At 59.3% G+C, this 14,014-nt stretch overlaps 1 protein-coding gene across 1 annotated transcript; it reads right to left on the bottom strand.

The window, feature by feature from the left end:
- MYMK (myomaker, myoblast fusion factor) lies at positions 1 to 11,262 on the bottom strand. The gene is made up of 5 exons (XM_017662352.3): positions 10,891 to 11,262; positions 6,803 to 6,917; positions 5,910 to 6,058; positions 3,811 to 3,927; positions 1 to 3,270 (listed from the first exon to the last, which is right to left on the bottom strand). The coding sequence occupies exons 1-5, from the start codon at positions 11,023 to 11,025 to the stop codon at positions 3,121 to 3,123; spliced, it is 666 nt and encodes a 221-aa protein (XP_017517841.1). The 5' UTR covers positions 11,026 to 11,262; the 3' UTR covers positions 1 to 3,120.
- Between the last annotated feature and the right edge of the window lie 2,752 nt (positions 11,263 to 14,014).

The following is a 14,014-nucleotide window of genomic DNA, read 5'->3' as shown; positions in this document are numbered from 1 at the left end:
TTGGGCCACTGGAGGTACCAGCTGGGTTCCAAGGGCATGTGCGCGGGGAGGGAGTGTGGCACGGGCCGGCGTTGGCTGCCTCTGCCTCTCCCTCTGCGGGGCCTGTAAGCCAGGCCATGGCTGGGAAGGATGCAGTGGGGCCTGTGTCTGCCCCACCCCCGGTTCAGAAAGGGTCCGGTATGGGGGGGACACACCACCCCCACCCCCACGCCCTGTGTACTGGGCGCTGCAGCCCCTCTACCTGTGTCTTGGTTTAACCCAGGACCCCCAGACCCACATGTCCAGGGAGCCGGGCCATTCCTCTTGTTTCCTGCAGATGTGCAGACCCCTGCAGTAGCTGTTAACCATCGGGGTAGGCTTGCCTGGCAAAACCCAGGGCACCGAGTCAAATTGGAATTTCAGATCAACAGTGAATCATTTTTTGGTGTAGGTATGTCTCAAGTAAATATACCCCATATATTATTGCATGGGACATTTGTAGGTGAAAGAGTTATTTATTGTTTAGTTGAAATTCAAATGTAACCGGGCATCCTGTATGTTATCTGTAACCTATGGCTGCTTCAATTTAAATGAACTAAAATCAACTGCCACTTAAAGATGTGGTGCCTCGGTTGTACCAGTCACATATCACATGCTTGGTGGCCAGGGGCAGCAGGCAGCTGCCACACTGGGTGGCCCTAGCACCTCCATGGCAGAGAACTAGGCGGGGCTTCTGGTAACATCCAGGACAATGTTCTCACCGGAGGAAATCTCGGGACTCATGTCCCTAGTGCCCTGGGGCTGGGACGGGGATCCCTCTGGAGCCCAACGGGGCTGGGGTGACCTTGGAGGCCTTCGCCGGCACAGGTGCCATGAATCATGGACCGGGGCTCAAGGACATGTGGACTCGGAGGCATTTGATTCGGACGCTATCATACTTCTTCCCTGTTAGTCCTGAGGCGTTCGGGTGGCCGTTCTGGGTGGCCCTGCTGCCTTGCTGTCCCCTTCTGGGCACTTCCCTCCTGCCTCTTGGGTAGAGCCCCCAGGATGATAAAATGGGTCTTCCAGGCAGAGGAAGAGGTCTCTGGGATGAGGGGCAGGATCGGCACCACCACCAACCCAGCTGCCAGTGTCCGAGGGGCGAGGGCCCTCGGTGTCCCATCTGCAAAGCGGGGTCTCTGTGGGGCTGACGCTGCTTAGGAGGGGCACAGTGGGCCTGGAGACCGAGCGGCGGACAGGGCTGAGGGCTGGAGCACCACTCCTAATTGTCCATGACTTGCAGACTTGGCTGTCCTCCCAGACAGCCTCACAGATCAGCGCGGCCACAGTGAGTAGCCCTTACACGCTTGGCAGGCCCCTCGCCTCCTCCCTGGTTGGGAGCATCCCACGGCCTCCAAGTTTCCATGCGCTGTTGCAGAGCCGGGAGCTGGGGCATGCTGCCTGTGGGGGGCAAGGGGAGTGGAGGGGCTGGTGGGGCGGAGGGGAGGTGGTGAGGGGCAGAGGCCGGCCAGCTTGCAGATGGCTGCTTCTGGAGCAATGCCTTCAGGCCGTCCCTCTGCCCCCAAGTCTTCCCCTCTCCTTGTGGAGGTGGAGACGGGGCTGGAGTGGAACGCTGGGCCCGGGAGGCCCTCTCTCCTCACCGTGTGTGTGTGGTGTGTATGTGTGCCTGCGTGTGTGTGTGCACCCCCTCAACCAGACCAGAAGCTAATGGAGGCAGCACCTGCCCTGCCCTCTGTCGGGGCACAGGGGCCCTGTTTCCATGCCCTCTCCCTGTGGAGGGGACACAACATGTGGGGTCTCGACTTCCTCATTGGAGGGATGATGCACCCACTCTCCAGGTCCTGGCAAAGGCCTTGAGCTGGCGTGAGAAGCTGATGGGCTGCTCTGTCATTAACGGGCTCTCGGGGCAGCAAGGGGCTGAGCCAGGGTGAAGCTGTGGGTGTCCAGGCCCCTAGATGGGGACCTTGGACAGTCAGTGAGTCCAATAGATGGGGGCACTGGCCAAGGGGTCCACCTTATCCCCAGCCCTGGAGCGCTGGAGCCAGCTGCCTCCTGGCTCCCTGAGAGTGCAGCGGTGACGTTGGGACACAGCAGGCTGCCCCATCCGATAGGAGTGGGTGTGGGTAACTAGGTGCAGACAGGTGCAGGTAACTTCCTCCCTGACAGATCCGGGGAGCCCGGGGAGCCAGGGCTGCGGCCAGGTGGGGGTTTGTGAGGTGATGTCTGGGAGGCCCCCTCCTGCTACCCCCTAGGGCCGGGCACAGACAGGCTCTGGACGGGAGCAGATTGACCTTTCACCACTCTACAGTGAGCCCTGTCCCAGGGGCCCAGCTGTGGACCCTGTGGCCTCTGCTCCATGTCCACGCTGGGGGCCATGGGCAGGGCGGGAGGTGGGGGTGGACGGTGAGCTGAGGCCTAGCTCTGCGCTCCCACTCTGGGCCTTGAGCACACTGGGCACCCGGAGCCTCGGGCTTCTGTCTGTGCTGTGGGGATGGCCACCCCTCACTGCAGACCTGCTCTAAGAATTAGATGAAGTGACTGACATAAAGTGATTGGTGCACAGGAAGGCCAGTGTGGTGGGGACCTTCCAGTCAGCTGTTAGTATTGAAATGGCTTGATTCAGGGACCCTGCTGGGGGGACAGCCAGGGGGTAGGCAGGCCTGGGCCAGGGACAGAGCTGATCACACCGGCCTGGCTCCCTAAATGGGTGCATTCAGAGTCTGAGGGCACAGGACCCAAGTGGTGATACCTGTTTCCAAGAGAAAACAGGTGGGTGAGGAGCACACGGACCAGGGAGGTGGGCAGAGCCTCTCTGTGCCGGGGCTGGCCTGGGACTCCGGGTGATGAGGGGGGGTAGGTAAGGGGACAGACACCGGCTCCAGGGCTGGCAGACACCCCTGCCCGTCATGGCCTCGGCCTCGGGGCACAGGGAAGGGAGCTCTTCCTTTCAGTGTGGTCTCCCAGCACGAACCTACTAAGTGGGTTCTCGCGAAGCACTCAGCCGGATGCTTCCCGAATCTGGGACTTCCTGGGATCCACATCCCCTGGGGCGGGGAAGGACAGGAGGACTTTCTCCAGGCGTGCGAGAGGGGTGGGGGCCAGGGGCTAGGAGCGGCAGGGAGGGTTGACGTGGGTGCAAAGTCAGACACAAGCACAGCAAAGGCTGGAGCAGTCCAGCTTGGCCGGGGTCCCTGCACTCCCAGCCTTCCTGTTGACCTTGGGCAGCAGCAAGGTGAAGGACATGGCCAGGGCACAGTGGTAGAAGCTGTGGACGTAGGTGTAGTCCCAATCCTGCAGGGGGTGAGAGGTCCATCTGTGGCCTGAGCCCCCTCCCGGAAGCCCCAGCCCCTGCCCCAGGCCTGGTGAGCGGGACACCTGCCAGGACCCTGTTCCCGTCCTGGGGAGCCTGGCCAGGCGCCCTCCTCCAAGGGCCCCCCTCACTGCCTAGCCCACTGCTTGGATCTTTCCTACCACCAAACCTCTACCGCATGAAGCTCTGGGCCTTGACAGTGAGGCTGGGCCATTTCCCCTGGGGCCCCCACACCATCTCCCTATTCTTGACCTCCCTCCCCACTCCTTCCCCGTCCCCTTTGGGGCTTGGTTTCTCATCTAGATACAAGCTGGCTGCATGACCTCAAAGCCACACAGCAAGTCCCCGGGGGGCAGGGTCAGGGGGATGCTCTGCCTAGAGGGAGGTACCCCAACTGCTGCCCGGGAGGCAAAGAGTGAATAGGAGGGTGACATGCCGAAGCCCCCACCCCACAAAAAGGCCATTCACCCACCCTGAGCAAGTGCTGAAGTGGACCTGCATGCACGGGGCCCGGCTGGTACCTCGAAGAAGAAGCGAAGCATCAGGGCCAAGGCCCCGAAACAGAGGCCGGGGCCTATCTGCTGGGTGTAGACAGTCTTGTCCGGGTACAGACCCTTCTTCTCCTTCATCTGCTGCAGCTGTGGGGACATGGAGGCAGGGCAGCTCTCAGGGTGCTGCATGGGGTCGGCTGCCCTGAGCAGGCTGGGACGCTGGCCTGGGTCTTCCTTGGGTGGGAGATGGACTCAGGGGGGTGTCCCACTGTGCTCAGCTCTGCGGCTGCAGGACCAGAGGGGACCCCAGCCGGGATGACACCCCTGCCCTGCCTGCCTCTGTGTGGTGTGACAAAGCCGAGCCTGCTCATGTCCCAGCCAGTGGGAGCCCCGAGGGCATTAGACACAGTGATTATTTACAGCAAAGGGGTGTCATTGGACGTGGCCTCCAGTGTGGCCCACAGGTTGCCTGGATGGTGGCCTGAGAGACCCTTTAGCTGCTTTCATAGGTAACAGACTCATCGTAGTACTTATTAGACAAGCCGGACCAGCACGTTAGACCTGTAAAGTTCAGGTGGGAATTCATGCCTGATAAGACGGTTCACACTGGAAAAAGGAAGTGAGTGCGGCTGCACACCTCGGGGCCATTGGCGTACAGGGGGTTTGGATTTCAGGGAGAGAGAGACCGCGGTGTGCGAGGAGGACCCACGGTCGGCACAAACCCTCCCAGGGGAGCACGTAAGGACTGTGAGAAGCGTCAGGGCAGCTTCTGCCACCACGTGAATCAGGAAAGAAAGCCTGGTTTCTGTTTTCTGGAATTCGCCATTGCGGATGGGGAATCGGCATCTGCCACAGAGCAGGCAGCGCTCTGCGGTATGGCCCGTGTCGCCTGGGGCGCCGGTGGCTGCAGCCCGGGAAGCCCTCAGCCAGCCACACCCACACCTTCAGATCAGATCAGGGGCGCCTGCCCTGGTGGCGCCCCGGTGGTGCCCCAGCCTGGCCCTGCCTGGCTGACGTATCACCCCGATCACCCCGCCGCTCTCTGCTTCCTCCCCCTGACGGTTGCTGTTGGCGATTTGCTGCTTGCAGCTCCAGAAGGGAAGAGCCTCTGGGAGAAAAATGCACCCTCATTCCAGAAAACAACTGCCCTTGAAAATCCAAAATAAACTGCATGTTAAATGGTCTAGAAAACACAATTGGAGCCCCAGATGTTGGGAGCCAGGCAGCCCGCTGGGTTCCTGTGGCCGGAACCACAGCCCGAGGGCCATGGAAGTTCCCATGTGCTTGGTGGGGACACTAGCAAGTGACTTCTGCTCTGGCTAATTAAAACCCAGCCCAGATTCCAACCTGACCAAGCTCTGCAGGGAGAGCGCCTCCTAAGGGGGCGAGGAACAGGGGGCCTCCTTCCTCCTCCTGCGGGCTGAGCGCAGCGTCAGGCCCAGCTCCCAGCTGACCTGTAACAGCGTGCTCATTGGCACGGCCCTCCCTCGGGTGCCCACGGCAGCCCTCCTCTCTCACACAGCCTTGAGGGGCCTCCTGGGCCAGCCCGGGCCGCCAGTGCCCAGCGAGGAACCATCAGTGCTGGAGACCCGGACTCAGTGCTTTGATGCTCATGAGAAGTCATGTCTTCCCGTTGACTGTGCACCACATCCTCCCTCGTTATTAGAACCAAGCTCATGGATCAACTCCTCCATTGAGTCTTCCAGATTGACCCAGGCCATTTCCAATGGATTTTGCATCTCCAAAGCAGTCATTCTCTTCAACAACAATAATAGTAATAATGATAATGATAATAAAATGACTCCTATTTGTTGAGCACATTAGAAGCCAAGCATGTACTTTAGAGGCATGATCTCAGTTAGTTTTGGAGCCAGCCCTATGAGGGAGCTGCTGGACTGTTCCTGCGACACCCACTTTACAGGTGTGGAAACTGAGGCTGGGTTAGGTCAGTGAGCACAGGCATGGTACAGACCATGACAGGGGCACCCAGGGGCCATTCTCTGTGTTTTTGACCTGAAGCCCTGTCTCTGACCTGCCCGCCCAGGAGGCAGAAGGAAGCACAGACCCGAGGTGGGGGAAGCAGGGTCCGGGGAGGGCCTCCCTGTCTGCTGAGGCCCATAGGTACGCACCCACTTTGCCGCAATGATGAGGACAGCTGTGCCAATGGGGCCTGAGTACACCCCGTAGCCCCAGCGGTCATGGTAGATGCGCACCGCGATGGTCAGGACGCCAAACATCATGCAAGTTGACCTCTTGGGTTCGTCGAAGTCGGCCAGTGCTGGAGGGACCGGGCAGAGAGACGGGGAGGGTGAGTGGCCGCTGCTCCCCGAGAGGCGTCCCTTAGAGGCCCAAGTAGAGCGCCCCCTCTGCCCGCCTGGCCACCCAGAGGTCTGAATTCCAGCTGGCTTTAAAAGAAAGGAAGACACTGCTCTCCCATGGTCGGAACAACTTTGATTATGCTCTTGGGAAGCTGCTTTAATAACCAGATCAATGTGCAAGGACTGAGAGTGAATCCTAGACTTCTAGGATGGAGACACAGACACACTCAGACTGCAGAAAGGGCCTGGCCAAAAAGCCACAAGGCAGTGGCAGGTGGACAAAAGGATGCTTCTGAATGACCCCTTCTTCCTAAAAAACCCAACCAAAGATTATGCGTGGACGTTTGTGTGGGCCTGAAGAAAAGCCTCGGGGCAGACCGTGAACTGTGGACAGTGATTCCCCAGGGAAGTGGAGGCATGACATCCATTTTTCCCTTTGTCTGCTCTTTGAGGTTTATTTGTCACAACAAGCCTTTATTAAACGTGTACTTTTAAAAGGATACAAAAAATGGGAGTCAGGGCCTTGAAGAGCTGTATATGCTTTCTCAAGAATTAAGTGTGGCTCTGAGTCCCTGCAGAGGGGAGGAGGGTTTCAGAGGTGGGGAACTGGGAGCAGAGTCATGGGGCTCTGCTTTTTTGGCCAGTGGTTGGCTGGGGAGCTGGACCCCATCGGCAGGGCTGGGCTACGAGGGGCGGCCACTCACCCATCAGAGACACCCACATGCTCAGGGCTGTCCCGTAGACGCTGAAGTACTCCAGGATGTCCTGGCGCATGAGGCACAGCACCGAGAGCCCCGGCCCGTTGCACGCGTGGTAGAGCTGTGGGAAGACGCACACGCGGTCAGTGGGTGGGCAGCACTGAGCTATGGCCCCAGGGAGCCAGGCCACTCACTAGCTGTGAGCCCTTGGGCAGATCACCTAAGGACTCCATGCCTCAGTTTCCCCATCTGGCAAATGGGGTATTGCTGACTGCTCCCCTCACGGGGTAAGTGGCCTGGGATGTGCAAGGGGCCCAGTCATGTCTCTCATTTTCTCTGACATGACAGGGAGGAAGCTTGGTGGCATGCAGACAGAGCCCGCTGAGGTGGGGAGCCCTGACGTGATTAACACATCCCTCTGGGCGTTCCTGGCCATTCCTTCACCCACCACTGGATGGGAGGCCAGAGCCTCTTCTCTGGGGGCCAGTCTGCTCGTCTGGGGCGTGGGGCCATCTCCTCCACAATGCATCCTCTGACAACTGGGCTGCACCACAGTGGAAGTCCTCAGACTCGAGTGGGCCTCAGCTTGTGGAGACCCGTGGCCGAGCCCACTCTGACAGGTGCTGACTCAGCAGGTCTGGGGTGGGTCTCAGATCTGTGTTTTTAAGAGGATCTCGGGCAGATGCCACGTGGCTTTCAGAACCAACGCCTGCAGCTTCCTGCCCTCTTCTTTACAGTCCAGGAAGGCCACAGAGATCCCTGTGCAGGTGCTGACAGCAGTGCGCTAGGCCCACCCATCTCCCCAATGCTCCCCGACACTAATTTAATAGCAATTTTTAAAGCAAAGTGCCTACATGGAGTATTTTCAGAGCAGTCAACTTGTTTCATACAGAAAACAACTCTCCCTTTTTGCATACACATTTCATCATTTTAAGTAATATTTAATTATGTGACGTAATTGTTTGGACAAGTCTTGCGGGCAAAACAAGCTTGGGAACCAGCACAATCGACCCTTGGTGAGCCCAGCGCAGCAAGAGGGCGGATGCCTGCAGGGGAGCAGCCCGAAGCCAGGAGGCACCTGATGGGTCAGACACTCTGGGGCCGGGTTAGAGCTCCTGCTGGTCACGACTGTAGGTGACCTAAAGCGAACGCGCACCTAGGAGGCATTAGCAGATAGAGTTTCCAGAACAAGGGAGGAGATGGTCCTCTTTCTTTCTGTTCAGGTCAGACCCACCTAGAGAACTCTGTTGAAGTCTGGCTACTGCACCCTTCGGAGTGATGTTGGCAAAAAGGAGGCTAGAGGAGAGTAACCAGGCTGTGGACATGACTGTTTAGTTTGGTAAAATGAAGCTTCAGGTGGGGCCTGATCAAGGTGTTCAAATCTCTGTGGGACAGAGGAGGGAGGACCTTGCTCCCCTTGGCACTGGCAGTCAGAGCCATGCCCTGTGAGCAGTGTGACGCTTTCCTGCCCTCCTCTCCTTCCAGACCTCCACCTCCCCACCCCCAGCCCAGCCTCACCATCGTTTCTGCTTCTCCTTTGTTAGCACCACATGTGGTCACAGACTGACTCACTATGAGGTTCAGGGAGTGTCCGTGCCCTGCCCCCATGAGGAGCAGGAATCCTCCGGCCTCATTCCATCTGTGGCCCCAGCTCCCTGTGCAAAGCTGGCTCACAGTTGAGGCTCACTCACCATTTGCTATGTGAATGCAGGGGCAGGGGGGCAGGGTTCAGGGCAGTTTGAAGGAGAGATGGCCGATGGGGGCGTCTCCTGCCAAGCCCTTGGTTCGGCTCTGTTGGGCAGGCGGGGAAGGTGAGAGTCAGGACAGTGCCACCCGCCCAGGAGGCAGGGGACTGCGGAGCGAGATGGGTATCTGGCCTCCTCTCCTGCAGGGCCTCCCCCAGCTCCTGACGCAGGGGCAGCTGGGGGCCTGGGGTGGGGGACGGCACAGCCTCTGAGGCCCACCGGCAGGCCTCGCTGTGTGAGCTCAGGAAGTGGCTGGTGCTTGGGGCCCCTCTGTTGGGTAGGAACGAGAACACCCACTCTGCGGGCCAGGCCCGGGGACATGTGACAAAGCGCACAGTGCAGTGGTCATCCTAGGAGAGTCCTGGGAACCCAGAAGAGGCTGTGGGGAGGCAGAATGTGTGACGGTGCCGCCTGGGGCGCTGGGAGAAAGGGCAGTGTGGTTCTGAGGACACTTGTCACAGGAGGCAGCTGGCCCTGCCACTCAGGGCAGGGCGGGCCCCTGAGGCTGGCCACGGAGGCGGCTGTGGAGCCGGCCTAGCCTGGCAGGGCTGGGCGGCCTATGGGGCCTGTGGCTTCCTGGGCGGGGCCCGTGCTGGGTGGGGGGCCAAGAGCCCGGGCTCCTCTGCCCAGCATCCAGGCCCCAGTTCCTGCACAGAAGTCCCGAGGCCCCTCTGCCTCAGCGTGTCTTCTGCCACAGTTGACTTCCTGGCCTCCACCCAAGTGGGGGTCCCCCGAGGAGCATGTGGAATGGTGCGGGACAGAGTGCCTTGAATGACTGGGAGCTCAAGGACGTGTTGGTGCTTAGTCACACCAGTGACTTGACTTCTCTATTTTCATCTTTCAACTCAGGCTCTTCATCTTTCAAATGGGTCTGTCACAGTCTCAGGCTCATGGGGAGCCGAGAAGACTAAATCAGATGCCGATAGAGCCCCCGGGAAGTCTCCTAGTCTGGACATTGTCTCGTGGCCAGCACCACTGAGGCTAAGGTCTCTCCCACCCTGAGGAGAAGACCAAAGCCGTGTGTAATCCGGCGTCTCAAGGCCCAGCCTGCCCTAGGTTACTGCTGCCTGTGGGGGAAACTGGCTCACATGCACACACAGCCTCTCCCACTGCGAGCTTGGGTTCAGCCAGTGAGGATGTGGTCACTATACGCGGACACACACGTCTGCCGAACCATGTGCATTTTCAAAGACCTCACCTCCCGGGGCTGCTCTGAGTCCCCTGTTGCCTGCCCACAGAGGCCCTGCTGTGGGAGCGAGGCCGGCCCGGGGTGGGTGGCACACTCGGCCTCATGTATGGCAGTGCCACAAGAGTCTGGGGGAACGCTCGACCCCCCGGTGCGTGCTTCTCTCGGGAAATTGGGTCCAAACGAAGGATGAGCATGGGCAGAGATGACAGAGGGAACATCGGGAGAGCAAAGAAGAGAGTGGGGCCACCGTGGGAGCCCGGCAGTGAGGGTGGGCGGGGGAGACCCGAGACGCAGAGGCAGGACAGCACTTCCACGCAGACGGACGGTGCGTGGACAATTGCTTAGAGTTACGTAGACAGACGGAAGCTAGAGGCTGGACAGACAGAGCCCGAGAGACACATGGAGGACCAGGGGAACAAAGCCAGAGGGAGAGAAATCAAGAGACTTAGAAAGAGGGCAGATTCTATGGGGATATAGCTCCAGAAGTCAAAAGAACCCGACACAGACAGAGAAAAAGAAAAAAAAAAAAAGACACACAGAAAACCAGTAAGAGAAACTTAGAGGGAAAGTGACTCACAGGGAATCGGTGAGGGGGAGAGAGAAGGAACACCAAGAGACAGTCACCCAGATATAAATAGAGAGAGAAGGAAAGACCCGGAAAGCCGAAAGGCCCCAGAAATGGAGGCAGGCCCTCCGCGGTGAGGCCGGCCCTGGAATCCTGGTCCGACTTGCCCAGGCCTTGCGTATTCCCTGAACCCCACAAACCCCCTGCTGGGCCCAGCCCACCCTGTTCCTCCCTGCTAAGCTGCCCTATGTGTATGGCAGGGTCAGGGGGGTGAGCGTGGTGCATGGTGACCTCGGCCGGTTGGCCAGTGGCAAGAAAAGGGACCCCGAAAGGGCTTGTCCTGGACGATTGAGCCTGGCCCATCCGGGGCTTGGCCTCACTCACACCATCCGAGAGAGACTTCCCGGCACAGACGGAGACACTGAGGTCCAGAGGGGAGGAGGGGGTTCCCCATCCCTCTCTCCTGGTGGCTGGGCTCCGTCTGTCACCTCCAAATCACTTTTCTTACAGGAAAAGTGGTAGAAAGTCATCCCGTCTTCTGTCCCTGGGAGCGCGCCCTGTGTGGGTCCCCCCTGCCCTGGGGCCCCAGACTCACCGCCACGAAGAACATGGTGAAAAGGTAGACCATGGCCTCCATGTGGAACCGCCTCTTGGCGGCGATGCTGATGGTGGGGAGGAAGGCCAGGCTGCTGAGGGTGGGCAGGAGCAGTTTGGCCACAAGCGTCCCCATGGGCTGGGCAGCCAGGCACTGCCTGGGGCAGAGGGGAGAGTGCAGGCCTTCTGGGTCCCCAGGGCAGAAAGGGAGAAGGCTGCTCCCTTCAGCAGGAGCTCTGATGGCAGCTGTGGTTTAACTGCCCTGGAGAGAGGCAGGGATATGAACCCATATGTCGAGCAGCACAAGAGGGTCCAACAGCTGATGTGCCACGTGATCGGCACTTGTCCCTGGTTTTTTTTGGAGAGGCCTGAGTTGTTGATTCAGAGACCATATGTCTTTCCTCTGAGGCACCACCCTTGGAGAAAAGTCCCACGAGTGTAATCCTCAGCTTCTACCCGCTTTCCCTCCTGGCCTCCCCACAAGGCCCTCAGGGGCCCAGAGTGAGCAGACCCCTGGGCTTTGCTCTTGAGGCATGTCCACGGGTAGCTGGAGGCGAGAGAAGCTGAGGCGTAGCCATTTCTATCCACTGGAAGGGCCCTACAGGTGAGTTTCACAGGTCACCAGCCCACAAGCACTACTTACCGGCCTGCCCTCTCCCCGCACAGGCCAGACTGAAGTGACCCGGCCAGGGCCATCTCTGCTAGCGTTCCCATGCAAGGCGGTGCTTGCCTCGCGGTGTTTCTTGGCTGGTCTTCCGGAAACGACCTTCCCCTGCTGCAAGAGGTCCCGGGACCTGTGTGGTCAGGTGCCCCCCTATCCTCTGGCCAAGGAATGATGGGAGTGTGTGACCTACCCAGGCAGGCCTCTCTCCCTGGACTGATAGTGTGATTAACAAGATAGATGGATTGATTCGCTGTCTCCAAAAGAACAGCCTTTACTTCCATTTTTCATCATATAATTCACATATGACAAAATGCGCAGATGTACAGGACAGTTTGATGGGTTTGGAAAAACACACACACCATATGACCACCACAGTGTCCCCCTCATCCAAGGACGTGCCCTATGCAGTGAGTGTCCCCAGCCACACACCTGCCTTTGCTTGCTTTAGAACTCCATGGAATTGGGCAGATGCTTTCTTTGGGTCTGGCTTCTTTTGTTTCAGCCACAGAACATTCCAGGGATTGCCCCGCATCGCATCGTGTCAAGTGGCTGATTCCTTTGGTTGCTGGGTGGGAAGTATTCCACCCCCGGGGGTACGTCTTGCTTTTGTTCCTGGGACCTGGAATCTGCGCGTGGGGGCGGCAGGAGTGACCGAGTGGTGCTGTCGCATCTGAGCACCTCTCCTGTCCTCTGGGAGCTCACACACACCTTTCCAGAAATTTTGTTTTTGTCTTAAGTTTCCTGAGCCCATTTCTGCTGTTTGTACAATACATCTGATCATGTCATTCTTCTGCTGAAATGCCTTCCAGGGCACCTGCAGTCTTCAGGGTGAAGTCTGAGCTCTTGGAGACCGCCAGTCCACCCACGGCGCAGCCCTGCTCGCCCCAGAGCGCACCCCCATCTCCAGCACATGCTCAGATCCTGCCTTTCTTCCTCCTGCCTACTCCCTGCAAGAACGGACTCCCTCCTTTGTTCTGGTCGATGCCTGGCTCACTCCAGCTGCTGCTGCCTAAACAGCACGTCTGTGGGGAGTCTTCCCTCGTGCCCTGGGCCCCTGGGCAGGCTGAGGTGCTCCTAAGCTGGGCCCAAGTCTGGCCCAGTGTTCAACAAACACTGGCTGAATGAATGACTTTGTTAAAGAATGAATGAAAGTCCAGGGCGGTGGGACCGCTGCACATTTCAGTCTGGCACGTGGGAGCCCAGCTCCCTCTCCAAACGGGGAAACCAGATCCCGCTGTGTGTGCAGATTTGGGTAAGAGGCAGGCAACCCACCATGGGCCCCCCAGAGTCCCTGAGGATCCCGTCCACCTCTCCGCCCCTTGGAGGTGCCTGCTCGGACCCAGTCCCCTGGCCCCCAGCCCCCAGCCTTAGCTCCCAGTAGGAGGAGAAAATGTGTGGTGAGGAAATGTGATTAGATGTCAGGTGCTAGGAGAGCACTCTCTGCAGCCATAACCGTGGAGAAGCAGGAAAACATTCCATAGTTGGTTCTGTGCATGAGTGTGTGTGTGTTTTCTTTGCAGCTGTAAACTCCAGGGCTGGGGCTGCAAGCATGGGGAAGGGGTGGCCGGAGGCACACATGTTGCAGCAATTAAGGCAGAAGGGGGCTGAGGGGGACTGCCCCCAGGTGGCTGGGCCTGGGGCAGCCCCAGGGGCCCTTGCAGAAAGGCTGAACCCGCCAAGTGCAGAACAGAGGTGGGGGCAGCCTGTGTGTGGCTGCCGTCCGAGACCTGGCCGCCTGGAGACAGACCAGCTGGCTTGGGGGAAGGCGTCCAGCTCTGAACAGGACTGAAATGACCCTCGGTTCTCCCTGGACCAGGGAAAGTGGTTGGCCTGGGGAGCTGGGAAGGGGAGGTTGAGTGGAAGAGAGGGGCTGGTGGCTCTGGGGGTGTTGGCTGGGCTGGGAGCCCACTGACCCTGGGCAGGCCCTGAGCCAGCAGAGAGCATGTTGGCACCCCGTCCTTCCCACCCTCCTTCGGCCTCCACCTGCCAGCCCTCCATCATCCCCCTTGCCCCACCCACCCCTCACCTGTTGGAGTTCCACCTCATCAGCCTGCCAGGACGCCCTCACCGTGCTCGTCTCCCCAGTTCATACTGTAGCCCTTAGCCTTTTCTGACCCCCAGTGGGGGCGGCCTCTCCCTCCTGACCCCCACTGCACTGTGTGTCTTGAAAACCACTCACATGCAGACATTTATTTCGTGCCGGCCATGAGCGGGGCCCTGTGCCGAGCTCTCTTCCTTCTTTGTCCTGTTAGGTCCTGTCAGCAGGGGGTGGGGGTGGATGCCTCTGTCCAGCCCATTTTATAGTGAGGAGATGGAGGCCCAGGGAGGAGTGGACACTGGCTGCTGCCACAGGTGCCCCTGCAGAGTGAGCTGTCTCAGAACTGCTCTGCCTACCCCCCCAGCCTGCACGGCATCCCTCCTCTGCCCAGCAGATGGCGCCAGTCCCAATGGGACCCTAGGG

This window comes from Manis javanica, chromosome 2 (assembly GCF_040802235.1).
Source record: "Manis javanica isolate MJ-LG chromosome 2, MJ_LKY, whole genome shotgun sequence".
Classification (NCBI taxonomy): Eukaryota; Metazoa; Chordata; class Mammalia; order Pholidota; family Manidae; genus Manis; species Manis javanica.
This window is presented reverse-complemented; position numbering and strand designations above follow the sequence as displayed.